The sequence below is a fragment of the Plutella xylostella genome, chromosome 30, assembly GCF_932276165.1.
Source record: "Plutella xylostella chromosome 30, ilPluXylo3.1, whole genome shotgun sequence".
In the NCBI taxonomy this organism is placed as follows: domain Eukaryota; kingdom Metazoa; phylum Arthropoda; class Insecta; order Lepidoptera; family Plutellidae; genus Plutella; species Plutella xylostella.
In genome coordinates, this window is record NC_064010.1 from 2,302,987 (window position 1) to 2,323,347 (window position 20,361).

The 20,361-nt window shown below is 37.9% G+C and overlaps 1 protein-coding gene across 2 annotated transcripts; it reads right to left on the bottom strand.

Moving 5' to 3' along the window:
• Positions 1 to 14,956: 14,956 nt before the first annotated feature.
• LOC105390744 (zinc finger protein 709) lies at positions 14,957 to 20,301 on the bottom strand. 2 transcript variants are annotated; one of them, XM_011562101.3, is made up of 5 exons: positions 20,150 to 20,301; positions 19,478 to 19,748; positions 18,952 to 19,209; positions 17,992 to 18,165; positions 14,957 to 17,384 (listed from the first exon to the last, which is right to left on the bottom strand). In XM_011562101.3, exons 2-5 carry the CDS (start codon positions 19,711 to 19,713, stop codon positions 15,482 to 15,484), a joined length of 2,571 nt encoding a protein of 856 aa, XP_011560403.3. In that variant the 5' UTR covers positions 19,714 to 19,748; positions 20,150 to 20,301; the 3' UTR covers positions 14,957 to 15,481. The 2 variants fall into 2 exon arrangements, with proteins under 2 accessions (XP_011560403.3, XP_011560404.3); XM_011562102.3 differs by lacking the exon at positions 20,150 to 20,301 and adding an exon at positions 19,981 to 20,141.
• Between the last annotated feature and the right edge of the window lie 60 nt (positions 20,302 to 20,361).

Genomic DNA, 20,361 nt, shown 5'->3' on the forward strand with positions numbered 1-20,361 from the left:
TTGCGCGTATTCCCACCTCTTAGCTGTTTAAGCAGGAAAATCTGGTCAATGGTGCTACGATTGCGTCGGAATCCACACTGGTAGTCTCCCAGAGTCTCTTCTGCATACGGTTCCAGTCTGCGTAGCAGTATGTAGGAGAGGATCTTATAAGCAGTCGGCAGCAATGCAATACCCGGTAGTTTGAGCATCTTTTCCATCCCTTTTTGTGGATGGGGCAGATAACGCCAACATTCCATTCGTCCGGCTGTCTTTATGTGTCCCAGATCTTCAGAATCAGCTTGTGAAGGTATTCGTGCCTGTACCTCATTACCACAATGATTCCAGACTTCGGCGGTGATATTATCAATACCCGGACATTTATTGTTCTTTAGCTTAGTGATGGCGCTTACTACTTCATCAATGCTTGGTGGTTGTACTTCTGATTGGTTTTCACTATCTTCACCTATGCCAAGGCTTTGAACGTCAACCGGAGGACAATTCAGTAGCTCCTGGAAATATACTAAATACCTACTACTTTACATGAAAAATGAAAATGAAAAAAAATTGGTTTATTGTAAGTATAAAAAACACATGCTTGAAACAATTTGCAAGGGCCCCTGTACATAATGATAAGTTAAGGTCAACCGGGCTAAGTACGACACGGTAAGTGTCTCTCTTGCCAATAACACCCATTTAAATATCTTAGGGCCACTTGCACAAACATATTAAATCTAGATTAATTTTAAGCCATATTTTTTATGGATTGTTGCAGTCCTATGGCACCCCAGAGGTGCAGAGGGTCTCCACTAACGTCCGCCACTTCCGCCTATCTTCGGCTGTCCTTTTGGCCTCACTCCAGCTTAGTCCAGCGGCTCGCAACTCGTTTTCGACGCTTCGGCGCCATGTTTGGACAGGGCGTCCCCGGGAGCGCTTGCCATTTGGTGGCAAGTTAGGTTACCTAAGCTCCAGTCAAAGGCTATAGTTGCGGCATTCGTAGCTCCTCTTCGTACAGTGTGTGTGTACATTTTTTATGGATTAACGTTTCATAAATCGATATTTGACACTAAATCTAGATTTACTCATTCTAAACTGGAGATATGGCCGCGACCTATCAGGTGAGTGCAAAATATACAGGGTGTTGCAAAAAGGGTATTTTTTATTTATTTATTTAAGCCTGCCTGTAGTAACTTATAAAACAATATAGGTAGTTTAGGTAGGTATAACATGCAAATTACAATAATAAAAAGATAAATAACATTAGCTACATTACTTAAATAGACATGCGATTAAATCATTATATAATTAATTAATTGTGCTATTCATTATTTAATTTCATTTTCGATTAAATAGTATTTCAATCATAATTAAATATTAAAATAAATTTAAATATTCCTAATTACTAATAATTGGTAAGTATTAACATTAATCTTCATTATTATTATTATTATTATTATTTCATTACTTATTATTATTAACTAAAATCTACAGGTGATCCCATTGTTGGGCAAAGGCCTCCCCCATTCTCTTCCAAATATGTTTGTATTGCGTGAGGCGCGTCCAGAGCACGCCCTGACCGCTGAACTGCTCGAGCTCGTCGCGCCAGCGCACGCGGGGCCGCCCGCGCCGGCGCCGCGCCTGCCGCGGGCTCCACTCCGTCACCTCCCGGGTCCACCGTCCATCGCCCAGTCGCATCACATGTCCAGCCCATTTCCATTTTAGCCTTTTGGCGTGCCTTATGACGTCTGTTACTTTTGTAATGTTTCTTAAATCTTTATTGGTTGTCTTTTCTATTAATCTTAGGCTCAACATACTTCGCTCTATCTTTCTTTGAGTGGTTTTCAGCTTGAGAACGTCTTTTTTTGTCAAAGCCCAGGTTTGTGCGCCATAAGTTAGAATAGGCAGTAAGCATGTGTCAAAGGCTCTAGATTTTAATTTTATGGATATTCGTTTGTTTTTGAATATGTGTTTTAGTTGCCAGAATCTTTTCCATGTATTGGCGATTCGCCTATTTATTTCCTCGGATTCATTGTTTTGGAAAGATAAGCTTCTTCCTAGATATATGAAGTCATTTACTGTTTCCAACGTCTCTCCTTCCAATTGTATCTGTAGTATTTCTGCGGTGTTGTACATGACCTTTGTTTTCTTTTTATTTATGTAGAGACCCACTTTGTTGCATTCAATATTGATTTCTGATAGCATATCTTGTAGTTCTTCTTTAGTACTTGCAAATAGAGCAATGTCATCCGCGAATCTTATATTGGACATGTACTTTCCATTTATATTAATACCTTTTTTCTGCCAGTTGCATTTTTTAAAGATATGTTCCAGCACTGAGTTGAAAAGTTTTGGTGAGATAGAGTCACCCTGCTTTACTCCTTTCTCTATGTTGAATTTTGGCCCAGATTGGTCTAGTTAGCAAAAAGGGTATACTAAGCCGAAACCTACATGTGCAGCATGGTATATCTGTCGCAGGCATCTGGTTTAATATCCTGTTTAATTGAACCACTAGCCCGTTCATTGGATGACGCTACTCAGTTGTATGACTAAAGAACAACTCGTCAAGTGGTTGACTGTAACTTCCAACGTCTTGACTGAACTTCATAATAGCGAAGTCGTTGAATGGGATATAGTATAGCAATTTTGTAATGTCTGGTTAGGATGAACATGACCAGACAAGAGTCAACAAAAAGACTATGTCACAAAGCTCTCATCTCACAAATTAACTAAACAATAACAATAAACGTACCTAGATATAGTTGTTCATAATTATCCAGTTTCGCCCGCGGCGTAATAATAGGTAAATCCATGTTGTCACACTATTTTAACACAAATAACGCACTTTAACAATATAATTGCTCTTTGTGTCAGCTGTTAGCTGTTAGACGCCATATTTGTTTTATTCACCACCTGACTGATTTTAAGTCCGCTAACTAGTTGGACGTTTTGTGACGCTTGTACAATCAACGTTCGGCCTAGTCATACAATTGGATAGCGCCATCCAATGAACGCGCTAGTGATTCAACCAAAAAGGAGATTGAACCAGATGCCTGCGACATATCTAAGCCCGAAAATGAAAAAAAAAATTCATTTTCCATAGTAACTATGTTGGTCACGTGACTTTTTACTATGGACAACAAAAAAAAAATAATCGCGTTAATTCATTTTTGGGCTTAGATATACCATGCTGCACATGTAGGTTTCGGCTTAGTATACCCTTTTTGCAACACCCTATACAAAGTGCCCATAGAGAAAAACGGGACTCGCTTGATATACTAAACTTTGTCAACTTTTTGTCATACGGGCTCGCAAGTCCACTAGACAAGGAAGTCTCACGGCCTGCCAATGCCTTAAGCTGCGTACAGACCGGCCCAACGAACGCCCAACGATGGATATTTATCATGCATAATACAGGGCAGATTGCAGCAACGAAATTCAACGAAACCCGTTCGTTGGCGTTCGTTTGGCCGGTCTGTACGCAGCTTTAGAAAGAACCCGCCAACTCAACCCACTAAAAATATCACACGTAACGTAAGTACCTACCTAAGTATATCTATTTATTTTATGTGTAGGTATGAACACTTTATTGCACGTTTAAAAAGTATAAAACGTGAGTAGGTAGTACATTACCTACAATTAATATAAGTAGGTACAGTGAATGTACAAAGGCGGCCTTATTGCCAAAAAGCGGTGAAATCCACCAGCTAACCTTTCAGTGGTTGAGGAATTTTAGTCAAATTACACTTCAATAACCTTAGACAAGTACCTACAATAACTTACAAAAACTTAGGGACGAAAAAACTTAACCAACGTTAAAAAAACCCCGACATTCAACACAAAAAATAGCATACCATAACCACAGTCAGATTCAGATAGTTACGTTTTTCCTATAACACCCCTCGTTTAGCGACGGGGGTTAACAATACTTGTTACGAAACCCTTCGTGTGTAGTTTCGGAACAAACAATACTGAATTACAGTGTAATTGTGCGAACTAAGTAACCTATTCGTTCGGTCGCTTTCATTCCATGTAAAGACACGTGCTTAGAATATTTTTAATTTGTTAGTGCTGTGATTTGTGTTGTTTTCATTTCATAATAGCTTATTCTGTTTATTTATGTTGAAAAAATAAAGGGTGTGAAATGACATGCTCCCGAAAAATTAAGCCACTAGATCCACTGATGAACTGGTGTAACTGAACAACTTTTCTCAAGAAATATCATAATTTTCATCCCGTATCTGCCCACTAATGGGTATAAGCCTCTTCCCTATCACGCCATCTCTTCCGGTATATAGGGTAAATCGTGGTATAACTGGCATGTGTCAGTAACTGGCACTGTGACTATAAAACTAAATATATTAAGCTTTTGGATATAGTAAGACCATCTTTGATGTGTTTACAGCAATCTCCAATTATTCATTGATATTATATTTTAATTTTACGTCGCTAGGTGGGTATTTTCCGGCGCTGGAAATTATCTCAGTCAAAGCGGCGAAGATCGCCAAAAAAATGCACGTGCGTTAAGTTTTTCTTAAGGAGACACCTAAATTTGTATGGCCTGTTTTTGCGAAAATAAATAAGTTTTTGATAGTGTGCCAATAACAAGGAAGTAGGGGAAAGTCTAAACAATATCATAATAGCCCGATTCACTGTGATTTCAGTTGCTTTTGAGTTATATTTGAGGGTGCTAGTTACTGAAATGTAATTTATATCTTCACTTAGTAACTGGCACCCCCCTGCCAGTTACTAATATTTTGGGTTTTGTGATTTTAATTTATTTTATACCTTCTATCGACAGAAAATACGATTTAAAGTGCACTGTTAAAACCCCCAGTGTCTAGGCAGCTTTGTTTCAATAACTGGCACGGGGCTGCCAGTTACTAATCTGCATACATTTTTTTTACGCACCAATAACTGGCACTTACTGGTGCGGTAAACATTTCATTCATGTTTCTTTTCAGAAAAATGACTAAAATCAAGGCAATCTACTACAGTAGTCTGTAATTGTCCACTGCTGGACCTCTCACCAGCAGTGACAATGCACTCTGTTCTCGACCTTCCTCATCCAGCCACTGCCGGTCAGCTTTATAAGGTCGTTGGTCCAACTGGCCCGAAGGTATCCGCCGCTACCCTTGCCTGTTCGTGGTCTCCACTTTAGAGCGCGTTTGCCCCACTGGTCATCGGTTCTTCGGCAGCTATGACAGGCCTAATGCCACTTGAGCATACAGAATTTAAGAGCTATATCGGTTACTCAAGTTCTCTTACGGATTACCTTATTTCTGACATGGTCCTTCAAAGAACCACCAATCTTTCCAATGCCCGCTGATCGATTGAATCGGTGGACCAGTCCAACCGTCAGTGTCCACGTCTATGATCCATACGTCATCACCAGTAAGACGCATTGACTGAAGACCTTTGCTTTCAGGCATTTTATGTGAAAATTTTACAAATCTTCCGTTATGCAGTCCAATCCAGTAATACATATTTTGTTTTATGCACCTTACAGCTAAGTTCCTTCTGCCTAGTCGAATAGACTGTCCAAGGTAGACATAATATACTGTTGCTGCATTAAGGCCGCTATGCATGTTACAACGAGGGAATTCCAGAACTGCCCAGGTCTAAATGGAATCAAAGGCTCTTGTAGTCCTTGAAGAACTTGATAGAAACACGGTTCGTGATGACCTTATAAAACAGCTTGAAAACATGACTTATAAACAAAATTGGTTAAAGAGCTTCTGAAGCTGTTCGAGGATATTAATAGCTTTCAGAAGAGCTGTACTAATTCTGTCTTTACCCAGAGCATGTGAACCTGAAAGCCGTAGAAACCTTCAATTTCCGCAAGAAATTTCAGCTTAGAGGCAACCTTCAACTTAGCCAGGTCACTTCTCTCAAGCTGCTGAATGAATACATCAAGGTCCACAAGCATTTGCTTTCTCCATTTCCGTTTCCAAATCCAAGGGTTTCTCGATTTGTTGCATTCATATGGACCCACGATTCGTCGCATACTTGTACTGTCATTTTGTCGTAGAAGTCGACCATTACAACGGTGATTTTGAGTCTTACCGGTACAGAACCTAGACAGCTAATTATACATTACCTAATATCAAATATATTATTGATTTTAGAGTACTTATTGACCTAATTGCATGATTTTTTAAAAGGTGCCAGTTACTGAAACATCATGTGACAGTTACTAATTTTTACTGCCAGTTACTAGGTTTTTTGGGGGTAGTGGATATAAACTTCATTAAAATCGAATATTAATCATATATCTTTAGCATTTATGCCTATAATTGTTCGTTATCTTATTGCCAGTAATTCAAGCCTACTGGTGCTTAAATCAGGCCAATACTTTATTTTTAATATATTTTTTTGTGTTGCTAGTCGCTTAAACTGCCAGTTACTAGTACTTTTACCCTAATATGATTTATTTATTTACTCAGTTATTTATTTAACTATTTGTGAGTTGGGGTAAATTTGTTTAACGTGAGGTAGGTAGGGGTAATTTTGTTATGTACCTATAGTCTGCAAGATTTTAATGATTGCCGAAGACGTCGTGGTTCGATTCCCCGCAGCCTACACTTATAAAGATCATTTTGAGTCAGCAGTATATCCCCCTTATTCATAAAAAACTTACTGGACAATTTAGCTATTGAACTGTTTTGTCCCTCTCTGTCAAAGAACATATTGTTCTCTGTCAGAGAGTGACAGAACAGTTCAATACATAAAGCGTCCAGTAAGTTTTTTTATGAACAAGGGGGTATATGTATAGTATGGGGTATATACATAGTCCCCATATGTATATAGGTATAAATAAAAACATTATTTTTTTTTTATTTTATTGAAGTCTATCTAATTGTAGATTGTATAGTCCAAGAACGCTAACTTTTCAAAGGGTTAAATATAGTTTTTTTTCTTTGATGGCTGCATCATAGTCATAGTCAGTAGAGGGTCAGCAATCACAAAGATAGATAGATAGATAGAATATTCTTTATTTTTATACACAAGAACAGAATTTATAAAATTCTTATATACAAACACATAGGTACAAAAAAGGCGGGCTTATCACTAGAAGCGATTTTTTCAAGAAAACCTTTGGGTGGAAGAATATTTATGTTCAAATAGGGTCAAGTGTACAAAGAATAACACCTACTTAATTATTGCGCTAATCCTAATATATTTTTGGCGTGGGCACATTATTTCTGTTTGCAAATAAAATAATTAAAATTAAGTTCGGGTTGTAGGACTACTTATTATTAATAACAATAATACGTGGGGACATCTCACACACGGCAAGCTAGGCAGAGCCTGTGTTATGGGTATCGGACAGCTGATATATCTACATAAATACATAGATAGATAAGTACATATTAAATATAAATATCAACACCCAAGACCCGAGTACAAATATCTGTCTTTAAACAAATATCTGCTCCAGTCGGGAATCGAACCCGGGACCTTCGGCATAGCAGTCAGGGCCACTAACCACTACGTGATACTACCGCCATATCAGTAATTTTCCATGGATCCACGGAGTATGTCTCAGAGGGGGGTGAGGCAGTGGAGAGAGGTAGCGAAGCGGAGAAGCGGAGTATCTCTGTCCATAGACGCATAAGTATTAAAATAAAGGTAAGTAAAAGTATTATAACTGTAGTCAAACATGTCGGCCTAAATAAATAATTTAATTTTAAGTTGTAAATATTTTAAGTGCTTACTAACCCACTGTATTTTAATATGTCTACTAACAAAATTGGATCTTAGTTATCTGAATAAAGAAAATTATTATTATTATAACTAGGTAAGTGGAAACTGTTTTAGGTTAAAGTTATTATTTGCTGTCTAGGTACATCTATTTTTTATAAATGTAAACTGTTGGTATTCCATGAAAATTTTTAAAAAATGAGCTATATTTATAGGCACTACATACTTAACATTAAAGAAGAGGTATAGCTTAAAGCAATCTCTTAAATATTAAATAGAGTAAGATAGCTAAATGAATTTTATTAATTTACTGTATAAAGCCATTCTTTCACTAATAATATCACGCCAATAGAACACGGGGGTCCTTCAAATATTAAAAGAGTTTAGGCAACACCCCCCCCCCCCCCCCTCCATGTGATACCCCGCGCCTCACCCCCGCTTTGGCTAGGGGTGCGTATAGTCGGATTAAAATGGATTGCGATACACAGCGTGTTATTAAGTTATGTATATCAAACGTCTACGCGTACTTTTAAATAAAAAATATGATATTAAAACTGACAGCGAAGTGTGTTTCATATATTAAAATAAGTCAAAACTCAGCGTTTATAACATTAATACTTAATTAGCAGTCTTTCACCAAATAATTCAAAATCAGCTTTATAAATCTAAAACAAAAAAGACTCTTACTTTTATGCTACGACTGCACAGTTATAAAAAATCACAATCCCTTTTTTCTACCATTGTTTATCATCATTAGCCAATAATCATCCACTGGTGGACATAGGCCTCTCCCAAGGAGCGCCACAACACTCGGTCCTCGTCCTTCCTCATCCAACCACTACCCGCCACCCGCCTAAGGTCGTCAGTCCAGCGGGCAGGAGGGCGTCCCACGCTGCATTTGCCTGTTCGTGGTCTCCACTCGAGAACTCAATTACTTATATTTCAATTCAAAATCATTCCCCTAGCTTGCCAATCCAATTCACTCCGACTACACCACCCCTCTTCCCTTATTGTTCCTAATTCGGTGTTATTACAGGTCGGTATGCGGCGCTTTGATCCGGCTGTAACCAGATTGGACCAGATTGAACCGGATAGCGGCAGATATAACCGGCTATGATTGAATATGACGCGTTTGTAAATGTATTTAATAGTAGGCGCGGAGGGCGATTGAAAGGTATATTAAATTAAACGGGTAATTGTTCAGTTTATTGAGTTTCGTTGTTAAGCGGCCTTTGTTGTTAGAAGTTGTTTTAAGTTCAGAGGGAATATACAGAGTCTTCTTCGTTTAAAGTGTGTGTCTGTTCAAGAAATCGTATTTGTAGCTTCCCAAAATATATTAACACTAGCTGTTCCCGCGAGCTTCGCTTCGGCTTAAAAAGTTTTCCCGTAGGAATTACGGGATAAAAGGTAGCCTATATTCTTTCTCAGGGTCTAGACCATATGTATACCAAATTTCATTCAAAGCCGTTCAGTAGTTTTGGCGTGAAAGAGTAAAAGACAGACAGACACAGTTACTTTCGCATTTATAATATTAGTTAGGATTATGTTGGTGACCCAATGCTAACTCCTTATTATGATATTATTTATGTTTTTTTTTACTTTTATGTACTAATAACTGATGATAGGTATACTTACTGTAACTGAAAATCAAATTATAAAAGGTTTTCAAAATAGCATTCTTAATTTTCATGTCTTATAAGACTGTACCTACCTAAGGGTGACTTGCACAAGACATTTAAACGTATTTAAATCTATTGCTCGCTTGCTTTGACAGTATAGTGTCAGAACAGTACAGCAATATTTACATTTAAATACGTTTAAATTTCTTGTGCAAGACACCCTTAGTTTTCGTTTTATAAATACAAAAAAGCCGTAACAAAGTACGCCACTACCAACAAACACTACTCGACACATCACACGCCAGCTTGACTGCTGCTGTGACGTGTAGGGTGACTGCTGACTGCTGGAGAGCGCGATAAGACACGGGCTCATTAGCAAGCGCTAGAGTGCCGGTAAATGGGTGTGTCACCCTACCAGCCTGTTAGTGCGGCTACTTTACATAATAATATGGATTGTTTTAAGATTTAAGTACTTACCTAAGTATTTTATATTTTACTAGCTGTTCCCGCGAGCTACGCTTTGCCTTAAAAAGCTTTCCCGTGGGAATTCCGGGATAAAAAGTAGCCTATGTTCTTTCTCAGGGTCTAAGACCATATGTACCTATACCAAATTTCATTCAAATCCGTTCAGTAGTTTTGGCGTGAAAGAGTAAGTAACAGACAGACAGACACAGTTACTTTCGCATTTATAAAATTAGTTAGGATGAGGATTTATAATCAAAAACTTTTTAGTAAAAAGTTCACACAAACAACCCTTTTGATGACACCGAAAGCATTGCCACTTCAATAGAGCATGTAGACCGACGATAAGTCACGAAGTGCGATAACCAATCGCGATGTTTACTGACGAAGCGGCAACATGCTTAGTTGACTCCTTAGATTTACGATATACGAACTAGATGCAGTGTCAGTGCAAAAGTAACGAATATTTTAATGAATAAATGTTTATTTAAACAAAAAAAATCTTAAAAATGTTATGGATATAAAACAGTTTTAATTTATTTGGACCAGATTAAAAAACTATGGTAGCTGGGGTTCTCGTTCTCACACTAGGCTAAGCCTGTGCCGTGAGTAACCAGTAGGCAGACTGTAACATTTGAGAACAGGTGGATTGTTGTCAACATTTTGAGTAAGATTAGGGTGAAAGTAGCTTATTAGGTTAGCATTTAAGATACAAATCATACGGTTGTAATTATATAATAGTATAAATACGTAGATAGAATATATAAAGTTCTTTGTAGTTATAATAGTGTAGTGTAGATATTTAAATGGAACGTCTCGGGCAGTCTCGGCGCTCGACAAATGACTCCCCACAGTCCCCACCTTTTATCACTGAGCTTTAATTTTGAATTAGTACGGTTAGGAGATTTGCGACTGTATTCATTGGTACAATAGGTTGTCATTAGGTTGAACTTAAAACGGATTGACAAACTTGACAGCAAACAAAATAAAATGGTGACAGATTTTTGCTTTGTTTTTGTATGTGACAGACCATCGGCATCGTGTTAGTATATTGTTAATCTAAGGTTGGTTCTATTTCTATGTAAGAGTTGAACTGTGAAAACACTTACAAGGCCTTTGTGCGAAATTAGTCCTTACGACCCTGTAATTAAAAGTAATAACATGAGATAAGGACGTTATTGGTAGATATTGAATGTTTAAGTACACTCGAGTTTGTGTTGTTCTATTGTACTTAGTGGGTAGGTACTTACTTACCTACATTAATATATTGTTCATTTTGTACAAGGTTCTCCCACGGTCACGGCATGGTCAAGTAGGTACATCGGGATAAAAAAAAAACACGCACTCACTCCTTGTACTAATGTACTCCCTTGCGGGGTAAGCAGAGGTGCATTGCTGCACCCACTTTTCGCCAGAGTGTTATGTTAGCCCAATGTAATAGGGGGCGGGCCTATTGCCATTTTACGGGCACATCCAAGACCCGAGAACAAATATCTGTGTTTAAACAAATATCTGCCCCAGCCGGGAATCGAACCCGGGACCATCGGCTCAGTAGTCAGGGTCACTAACCACTATAGTGGTTACATCGGGATAATTCTAAGTATTCTATTCTATTTTTAAAGATGCTTACCGTAAAACGTGCCAAAGGGCGATGCCGAAAGATGGACGGACGCTTACCTACCTCAGTACTTACATTTTAAATGAGTAGGTATTCGGGTAAGTAAATAGAACAACTGGGACATTTTGGGAAAGGGACCTTCTGGAACCAGGGGACATTTTGGGAAAGGGGCTTTATGGACCTGAAGGATAGGAAAGCGTAGCTAGCACTGCCCTCTAGCGTTCAGTAGCGAGACTAAAACGCAGGATACGTTTGTTTCATTCAAATCGAACATTCGTCTATAGTTTTAAATTATTATTCGCGCTTCGCGAGTGCGAGTTTTTTCACCTATCGATAAGTGAAATCGAAACGCAAATTTGTATGGGGCGCGGGAGACACGCTACCTAGCGGTATGTAGCTGTAGCTGTAGTTCGATTTCACTTCTCGATAGGTGAAAAAACTCACACTCAGGGCCCTGAGGTGACTCGCAAGCGCTGTCACCCGCGTTTCGCTGTACGGGAGCCGTATCGCCGATTTAGGGGTAGGTACGGTGGCCTGCGCCTAAAAGTATACAGGCGGAGTTTTTAAAATAGCGATCTCAAGCTCACATGCTGCTCAAGCACATCCACATAAACACCACTGCTACACACATCACACACAACACGTCCCCGGATTTATAACAGATGTAGCTGGTCCCTTCATCATCAGGGATCGCTATTTTAAAAACTCCGCCTGTATACTTTTAGGCGCATACCACCGTACCTAAGTAAGTAAATCTATTTCAATTTAATTGAGTTACACCAGCTATTTTATTGAGCTTTATTACTTTGAGGGTCGTCCCAGATCTTATCAAAGGTATGGAACATTAGCTCGTAATCCACCAATATGGGAGTAGTGTGTGCGTTTCACGATCCACTGTTACTGGATACTTCATGCGTGATCGTTTCGCCGGAACTATCGGAGAAATAGAGTCGTGTTTAGCAAAGCGCTCCGAACTTTACGAAAGACAAATTTTCATCGTGAACGTAAAGTAGAATGCATCGAGTAATTTTGTATGAAAATATGAACAGCACCTCTGGCGGTCGGTAGCAGAACTAAAATTTCCCTACAAAATTCATCGAGTAATTTCACGTCACGTTCACGATGAAAATTCATGCTAAGGGGTCTGTATTAGGGCATGCAATACCGCAATACCGGGATCCCGTTATACCGGGCTTTTTTAGGCTATAAATAAAGCGATTAAGATTTAGTTAAGCCTTGTTATTCTGTGAAAGCGCACTCGTTCCGAACCGTTTAATGCAGTTTTCTACTGTTGACCATGCGTAAACAGACACCGGATGAAAAAAAAATCTAAAATTTTAACCTACTCAATTCTCGTAAAAATCTACAACAAAATACAGAATATGATTGCATTTTCCTGTTTTATTTAGATTTTTATGACATTTAAACACAGTATATGCCATTTATTACAAGAAAGTCTAATACCGGTATTAATACCGGAATCCCGGTATTGAGTTTTAATACCGGAACTCAATACCGGTATTGAATTACTTCCGGTATTGCATGCCCTAGTCTGTATAGCGAACGTATAAACTTACCTACATCTCAATGACAAAATACTGTTAATGATAAGTACCTAACTTCGAAGTTGTTTTTTTATGGACCCCTTTATTTTCATTGATACCTAGTTAGCCCTCGCAATGCCTTTGTGAATTACATTCGCTATAGTGAACGCTAATAGGGTTAAAACGGTAGCCCTATTGTCAAAATGTCAACTTTTCCCCCGACGCTTTTTAACCTTTGTGATGATCGCTAATTTCTTTATTACAAAATTCGCAATAAAGATAAAATGGGTAGTCATTTATGTAGGTGCATAATGCGATAAAGGTAGTGTAAGCTTGGGAGTTTATTGGAAACTAGTATTTATAAGTAAAGTAATCTACATAGGTAGACGGCTTAGCTAGATTATACAATACAATACTTTACAATAAACTTTATTTGCACACCATAAAAAACTTAAATCTAACTTAAATAACAGAAATGCAAAAATGGCGGTTTTATCGCTAGATTATACCAAGGTAGGTACACTACAATACAAAATCGTTTATACATTTGCCAAAAAGTTTAACAGTAATCTAAGCTTGACCCCTTCTTTTAAGTACATAAGAAACTGTGCCGGAAGAGGTCACTCTACCTTAACAAAGTAATTTAACAAATTTTGACATAGTTATGACTTTTAAAGTGCCACAAACTTATCTGTTCCGGTGACAGCTCACGTAAATGTGTAATATTTCTTAATTCTATAAAGATTTTAAGTTTGCCAGGAGTGGTAATTCACTCTTGTGGTTTCAGTAAACCCATCTAATCTATATCAATATATATAATTCATTAGTAAATAATGAGATATGGATCAATTTAGTTCGCTCTCACCGGAACAGATAAGTTTGTCGCACTGTACATACTTTGACACATAAAGTTACAACCTGTGTACAAAGTGTACAGAAGTAGAAAATAATATTATACTTAACTGAAAAATTATTATATAGGTAACAACTTACTTAAAAAGCTGTTCCCGCGTGCTTCGCTTCGCCTTAAAAAGTATTCCCGTGGGAATTTCGGGATAAAAAGTAGCCTTCGTTCTTTCCCAGGGTTTAGACCGTATCTATACCAAATTTAATTCAAATCCGTTCAGTAGTTTTGGCGTGACAGACAGACAGACACAGTTACTTTCGCATTTATAATATTAGTTAGGATAATCATTGACTGTGTATATTACTAGCGTAAGGTGAGGCCCAACCGCTCAATAAAATGGCACCCTCGCAGGTCCTAAAATCTCATAACTCTGTCATAATTTGTTTGAGTTAGGGCCAGCGCGCGGGTGACTATTTCTTCAAAATTATTAATTAAGTAAGTATTATTTAGTTTAGACAAATTCGCATCTTTCTATGTCCTTTTGAAATCATAACAACTAAATTGTACAAAAGTTGTTTCCGCTTACCGCAACACGGGTAAGGTATCGGCCGTTATTTAATTGTAAAAACATGACAAACCCGTGTAGCGGCCGCTGTATCTATAAAGAGGTAGACATTTTATCTACCTACTTTCCCCCCAATTTCGCAGTCCTCTTTTTAACAAGCGACGAGATAAAAAGAAAATGGCGTCTGTTTTCCGAGATTCCCGCGTTTTCCATGTCAGCGAGCGCTTACTGTCAATTATCAAGTGATTATCCTACTCGCCACTAGATGGAGCTGCACGGATTATTGCGTCCGAAGGGACTTGTTAGAGCCATTTAATGGCAAATTGAAACAAGAGCTGCTTTGTTGGCAGATATTATTGTGAAAAGGAATACTTATTGTTGTGTTGTTTCTAGGGTTACACCAAGTACCCGTATACGGTATACCTACAATTAAAACACATTATTAACTAAGGTAAAAGCCATAAAAGCATAGACTACCTAATGTATGCGGTAAATTTAATGCTTTCTTTTAATATACGAACGAGATCGTATATCGTTAATCTAAGGTTATATGCAACGAGATAGTCGTGGTATTTCATAAGCTGAAAAGAAGCCCCATGATGTTCTATCGAAATGAATCTACAATTTTTCATCTTTACATTTTATTTATGTACTTACTTATACAATAATAATCATCACAGATGACGGCCGCAGGCTCCTCGGAGCAGCGGTAAAGAAGAACAATCATCACAACATACTTAAACATAATTATAAGTTGATTCTGAAGTCACAAAATTTAATTAAGTACGTATAACTATATCAAACTATCTTTTTTTTCAATGGAAAATTTCATTTAGAGCTATTTGACACTTTACAATAGGTTTAAAATTGACGTTGCCGTTGTGTTACACAAATTTTAACTTTTTGACTACAGTGTTAGTCACACACAGTCAGAGAGCCACAAAAACAAAATTGAATTGAATTGAACTTTTTGACTGACGTAAAGAGTCGAAACTCGTTTGTTTCAAGTAAATTAACCTTTTGTAAATTTACAATATGTTCTATGAATTTGATTGTCTAGCGTCGATTTCTAAACAGAGAATTTTAGATTTTTACATCGCTAAAACTAAATTTGGAGCCTACACAATCGCCTCCGTAATCACATTAGTTTTATACAACAACAATACCTAACTCAGTTGTTTTACTAACACCACTATGACTTCTTTTCATGTGGTTCTCAAGCGACACCAATCTTATTGACCCGTATTCACATTCTGTGCACTTATACGGCTTATCACCCGTATGTGTGGCCTCGTGACACAACAGACTTTGCTTCCTGACCGCTGTATAGTCACAGAACCGGCATTTCATCCCGGACCCCGTATGTATCAAATGATGCTTCTCTAAATCATACTTTTGCCTGCAAGAGTACGGGCACAGGGAGCATCTGAACGCGTTGTGTAGCTTCTGATGTGTCAAGTATTCGCATTTGAATAGCGTTGTCATTTGTTTACAGTGGCATGCCATCGGGTAGCTAAGAGTGCTCCGCTTAATGTGCAATGCTAAGCTGTCTTTGGTGGACGTTGAGAAGGGACAGCGCTTACATTGGAACGGCCTGGCTCGGTTTAAATGGTGACGTTGGAAATGCCTCTGCACAGATGCCTTGAATCTTGACGAGTATGGACAGTTTTTGCAGGAGAACGGCTTGTCTTCATGTCGGTTCTCAGTAACCGGGATGCTTTTCCAATCGACCGCTGTATCTTCAACGTCTGTTGGCTCGAGAATTTGATTTTCAAAATGCGTTTGGTAGTCAGTTTCTTTATTCTTAGCCTTGTTTACTTGAAGAAACTCTGTAGGTTCAGGTGGTATTATTGTCTCTGGTATTTTTCCGTTTTTTTCCGGTTCAATAAGATCAGTATCGCTTAGAGTCACATCTGCTATCGCTGCGCCAGTAATGTTATAATGCTTGGTCTTATGTTGTCTGATTTCACACTTGTACAACGACTCAAACTCGCAATGTAAGCATTTAACGGAGCTAGTCTGTAAACTACGTTGCTTGTGTATTGTCAGTCGAAATTTATTTTTCGTTGAGAAATCGCAGTAGGGGCATTTGTGAGCATTGTCTATGCTCTGTTTGTGAATTTTTTGCAAATGCCACGACATCCTGCCTTCGTGTTTCGTGTTAAACGCGCACTTATCGCACTGGAACCCCGAACCGTGTGACTTCTCATGTTTGCGAAAGCAACTCTGATACGCGGTTTCATAACTGCAGAGTTCACACTTGTACGGTTTGTCGACGCTGTGCTTTCTCATGTGCTTTTTCAAGTTGTTCTCGTAGTAAGTTTTGTAATCGCACACTTCACACTTGTAGTCGGTGAGGCCTGTCACTTCTTGGTCTGGGTTCGGTAGTTTGTTTAAGTGCCGTATGACGATATGTCGTCTCATGGACGTAGGGTATTTGGTGGTGTATTCACAGTGATCACATTTGGTTGGTTCTACGGTATCGTGTTTGCGTTGATGTATTTTGAGTGCATTCTTGTAAGTCGTGGAGTACTCACAATGCTCGCATTGTAATTTTTTCTCAGATTTTTTTGTTTTATTTTCATAGTCTAATTCAGGTTTGATCTCATCCTGTTTTTCCATTTTTACGCTCTGGACATGTATGAATTCCAATCCCTGATACGTATCTACTTTGCTATGCTCTTCCATATGTTTCGACAGAGCACTTTGCTCAGTGCATTCATAGCTGCACATATTGCAGGCGTGTGTCACATGTCTTTTCAGATGGCTCATGAGATTTTGTTTGAAAAACGATTGATAACTGCACAGTTCACATTTGAAACTCTTCGGTATCTGTGCAGAAGTTTCATTTATTACGTCTTTATGCTGCATCTTTGTATGTCTGTGTAGGGAAGTGGTGTATTTAGTTTCATATTCGCAGAAATTACACTCGAGTGTCACATTGCTGTGTTTGCCCGCGACGTGGCTCTTCAGCGCGTGTCGATGTTTCGTCACGTAGTCACATTCGGTACATTCGTATCTCTTCTCTTTCAGTTTAATTGGTTTGTCCTCTCTGCGAGAAGAAAAATGTTATTTTAATTATTTGAATGATTGGAGGAGAACAAAATTGCCTGTAAGTATAACTAAAATATTCTTAATATATTCCGAGGTATGAAAATCTAAATTATATTTAGTAAAGTTTAGTGGTGGGGGCAACTGACGTCACACACACCTCCGTTTTGGAGACAGCCTTATATCAGAATGTATGATCAGTAATATACTCGTAGTTCATACACTATCATATAGGGCTGTCTCCCAAACGGCTGGACCGATTTTCATTTTGTTTCTTCAAGATTTTTATAATATTACCCTGAGTGTTCTATGTATAGCTATATTTTATCGAAATCGGCTTTGCCATTCAAAAGTTATGTTAATTTTAGTGTAGAATTTTTTTTTTATTTCTGGCTGTACCTACATGAGTAGGCTGAATTAACACTTTAAAATCTGATCACGCCAAATAGTATGGCAATGAATAAAGCTGCGTACAGACCGGTCCAACGAACGCCCAACGATGGATATTTATCATACATAATACAGGACAGATTGCGAAACCCGTTCGTTGGCGTTCGTTTGGCCAGTCTGCACGTTAAAAGGCTTGGCTGTCAAAGGGTAAAACTCACATTGAATAATGCTGGGCCATATGCCTGCGTAGTGCCACCGGGTGTTTGGTCGCAAAGTCGCAGATAGCACACTTGTGGTCCGCAGCGGTGCTATGTTTGCGGAGATGCGACGTCAGGTGTTGCCGTGTATCAGTTGAATAGTCGCACTCCGTGCATTTGTATGCTTGTGTTACACTGGAAAAATTATTATTATTAGTATAATAATTTAAAAAATATTACCCCTGAATTCATAGATTCCATGTAGTTTAGTAACTATACCAATATTATACGGAGATTTTTTCAATTAATGTACTTGTAAGTATAATGTTTAATATATCAGTGGCAAATACAAGAGCAAGGCATAAGTAGGATAATTATGCCATTGTGGTGAAAGGATAGTCCAGTCCAGGCCAGACTTCAAATGAAATTCCCAAAAAACTTTTAAGGCAAAGTGAAGCTTGCAGTATAGATAGATAGATAGATATATGTATGTACAGTAAAACTATAAAGTCCTGAAAACGGAAGTGGATCCTAACTAATTGTTAAAGACTGTATTTAATCGATCTATTATATTTATTAAAGGACAATTCGGTTAAAAAGCCATAACCAAACAGTATTTTATTTTTAAAATGTATGTAAGTAAATAACTGATAAAGACTTTGCAAAATCGCACTCTTTATTGTCACGACTTTATAGTTGGACAGTACTTATTTTCTAGACGACCGAATGGCGTAGTGGTTAGTGACCTGACTACTGAGCCGATGGTCCCGGGTTCGATTCCCGGCTGGGGCAGATATTTGTTTAAACACAGATATTTGTTCTCGGGTCTTGGATGTGCCCGTAAAATGCCAATAGGCCCGCCCCCTATTACATTGGGACTAACATAACACTCTGGCGAAAAGTGGGTGCAGCAATGCACCTCTGCCTGCCCCGCAAGGGAGTACATTAGTACAAGGTGTGAGTGCGTGTGTATTTTCTTACCAAAAATTATGTGCCTCTAATAGATGCTTTTGCCAGCAGCTCTTAGTAGTGGTTCTGTAAGGGCAGTGTATGCAGTGGAAGTCTTGCCCACTCTTGTGCTTCTCTAAGTGACCTTTCATGGAAGGGGTATGAAGGAGAATGTTACAAATCGGACAACTAATCTTCTTTGAGCGTGACCCTGGGCCTTTGTGTTTGCGTTTATTTTTCTTTTGTTCTGAAACGATCCTCGTCACAGGCTGTACATTCATGTAATTTAATCTGGAAAGCAAAAGTTCCCTATTATTTACTGATAGTGGATCTTTCATACTTAAAACATAATTATTATATATTTATTTACATTATCTTAAATAATATCACATAAAATAGTTGGTATAGACTAAATTATATCCTGTTATTGCAATAATTAACGGATACTTACTATTTTTCAATAGCAGAATATAAATAATGAGTTAACTAAGCAAAGAAAGAACACAATCAGGAAAAACTACATTTAATATTTTTTTAGATTAAGAAGAGATTAACTTACGGTTCTTCCTTTATATCTATTTCATTGTCCAGAAAATTGTATGCTTCATATTTTGAATCATCATCGTCATCATCATCTCCTGGTTTAACATGATTTTCTGTTTTAATATTATTGGCATTGATCATCATATTGTTTCCATAATCAGCAGGTTCATCCTTGAAGCTACCAATATTACCTTCATCCATTTCTACTTTTACCAAGTCAGTGCAAATTTTTTCTGTCCATGAGTTCTCCATTTTTTCTGGATTTCAGTAACATGTGTTCACTAAAACTGTATAAATAAATACAAATCAAATGAAATATAGAGTTTACATAGCATTTTACAAGTATTGGACCACTATTGATTGATTGTCTACAGTTTATTACTTAATTAAACTACCATTGCTCAAGCATTAAAAAAACTCCGCTAAACTCTGTAGGGCAAGGAAGAGTAACTATGTGAGGTTTTCTATTTTAGGAGGGATAGAAAATCAATGCAATACCTAGCAAACATACTAACAAACCTTAAATATTCACATGCAGGGCACTATCCGACACTTAAAAGATCCCGACGAATTGAGAACCTCCTCTGTTTTTTGAAGTCGGTTAAAAAGCTCAAGCAAAGCTCATACAATACTATCCTACAATACAAACGTATTTATCTTTCATCAATATGAAGATTCATAAACTTACCATGGTTCATTATATTTATTAAAAGTACGTTATTATAACCCTAAACTAAACTACAGCACAGCAACAGTATTAGTTTGAAAAATAATATAAAAATAAAGTAGATGGGCAATGGGCAAACAAAAACGACATCGACCCGAACACAGAGTACATTATTATTACGAAGTGTCTAGGTTGTGGCTAGTCGTGCTAAAGCATCTCCACACTGGGCTCGG

Bases quoted from the DNA above. Each gene is read 5' to 3' on its own strand.
- LOC105390744 (XM_011562101.3), bottom strand. From the start codon at position 19,713: ATGGAGAACTCATGGACAGAAAAAATTTGCACTGACTTGGTAAAAGTA. The intron at 19,210-19,477 runs GTAAGTTAATCT...TTTGCTTTCCAG, and splicing joins ATAGATATAAAGGAAGAACC to ATTAAATTACATGAATGTAC. The intron at 17,385-17,991 runs GTGAGTTTTACC...TTCTTCTCGCAG, and splicing joins ATGGCCCAGCATTATTCAAT to AGAGGACAAACCAATTAAAC.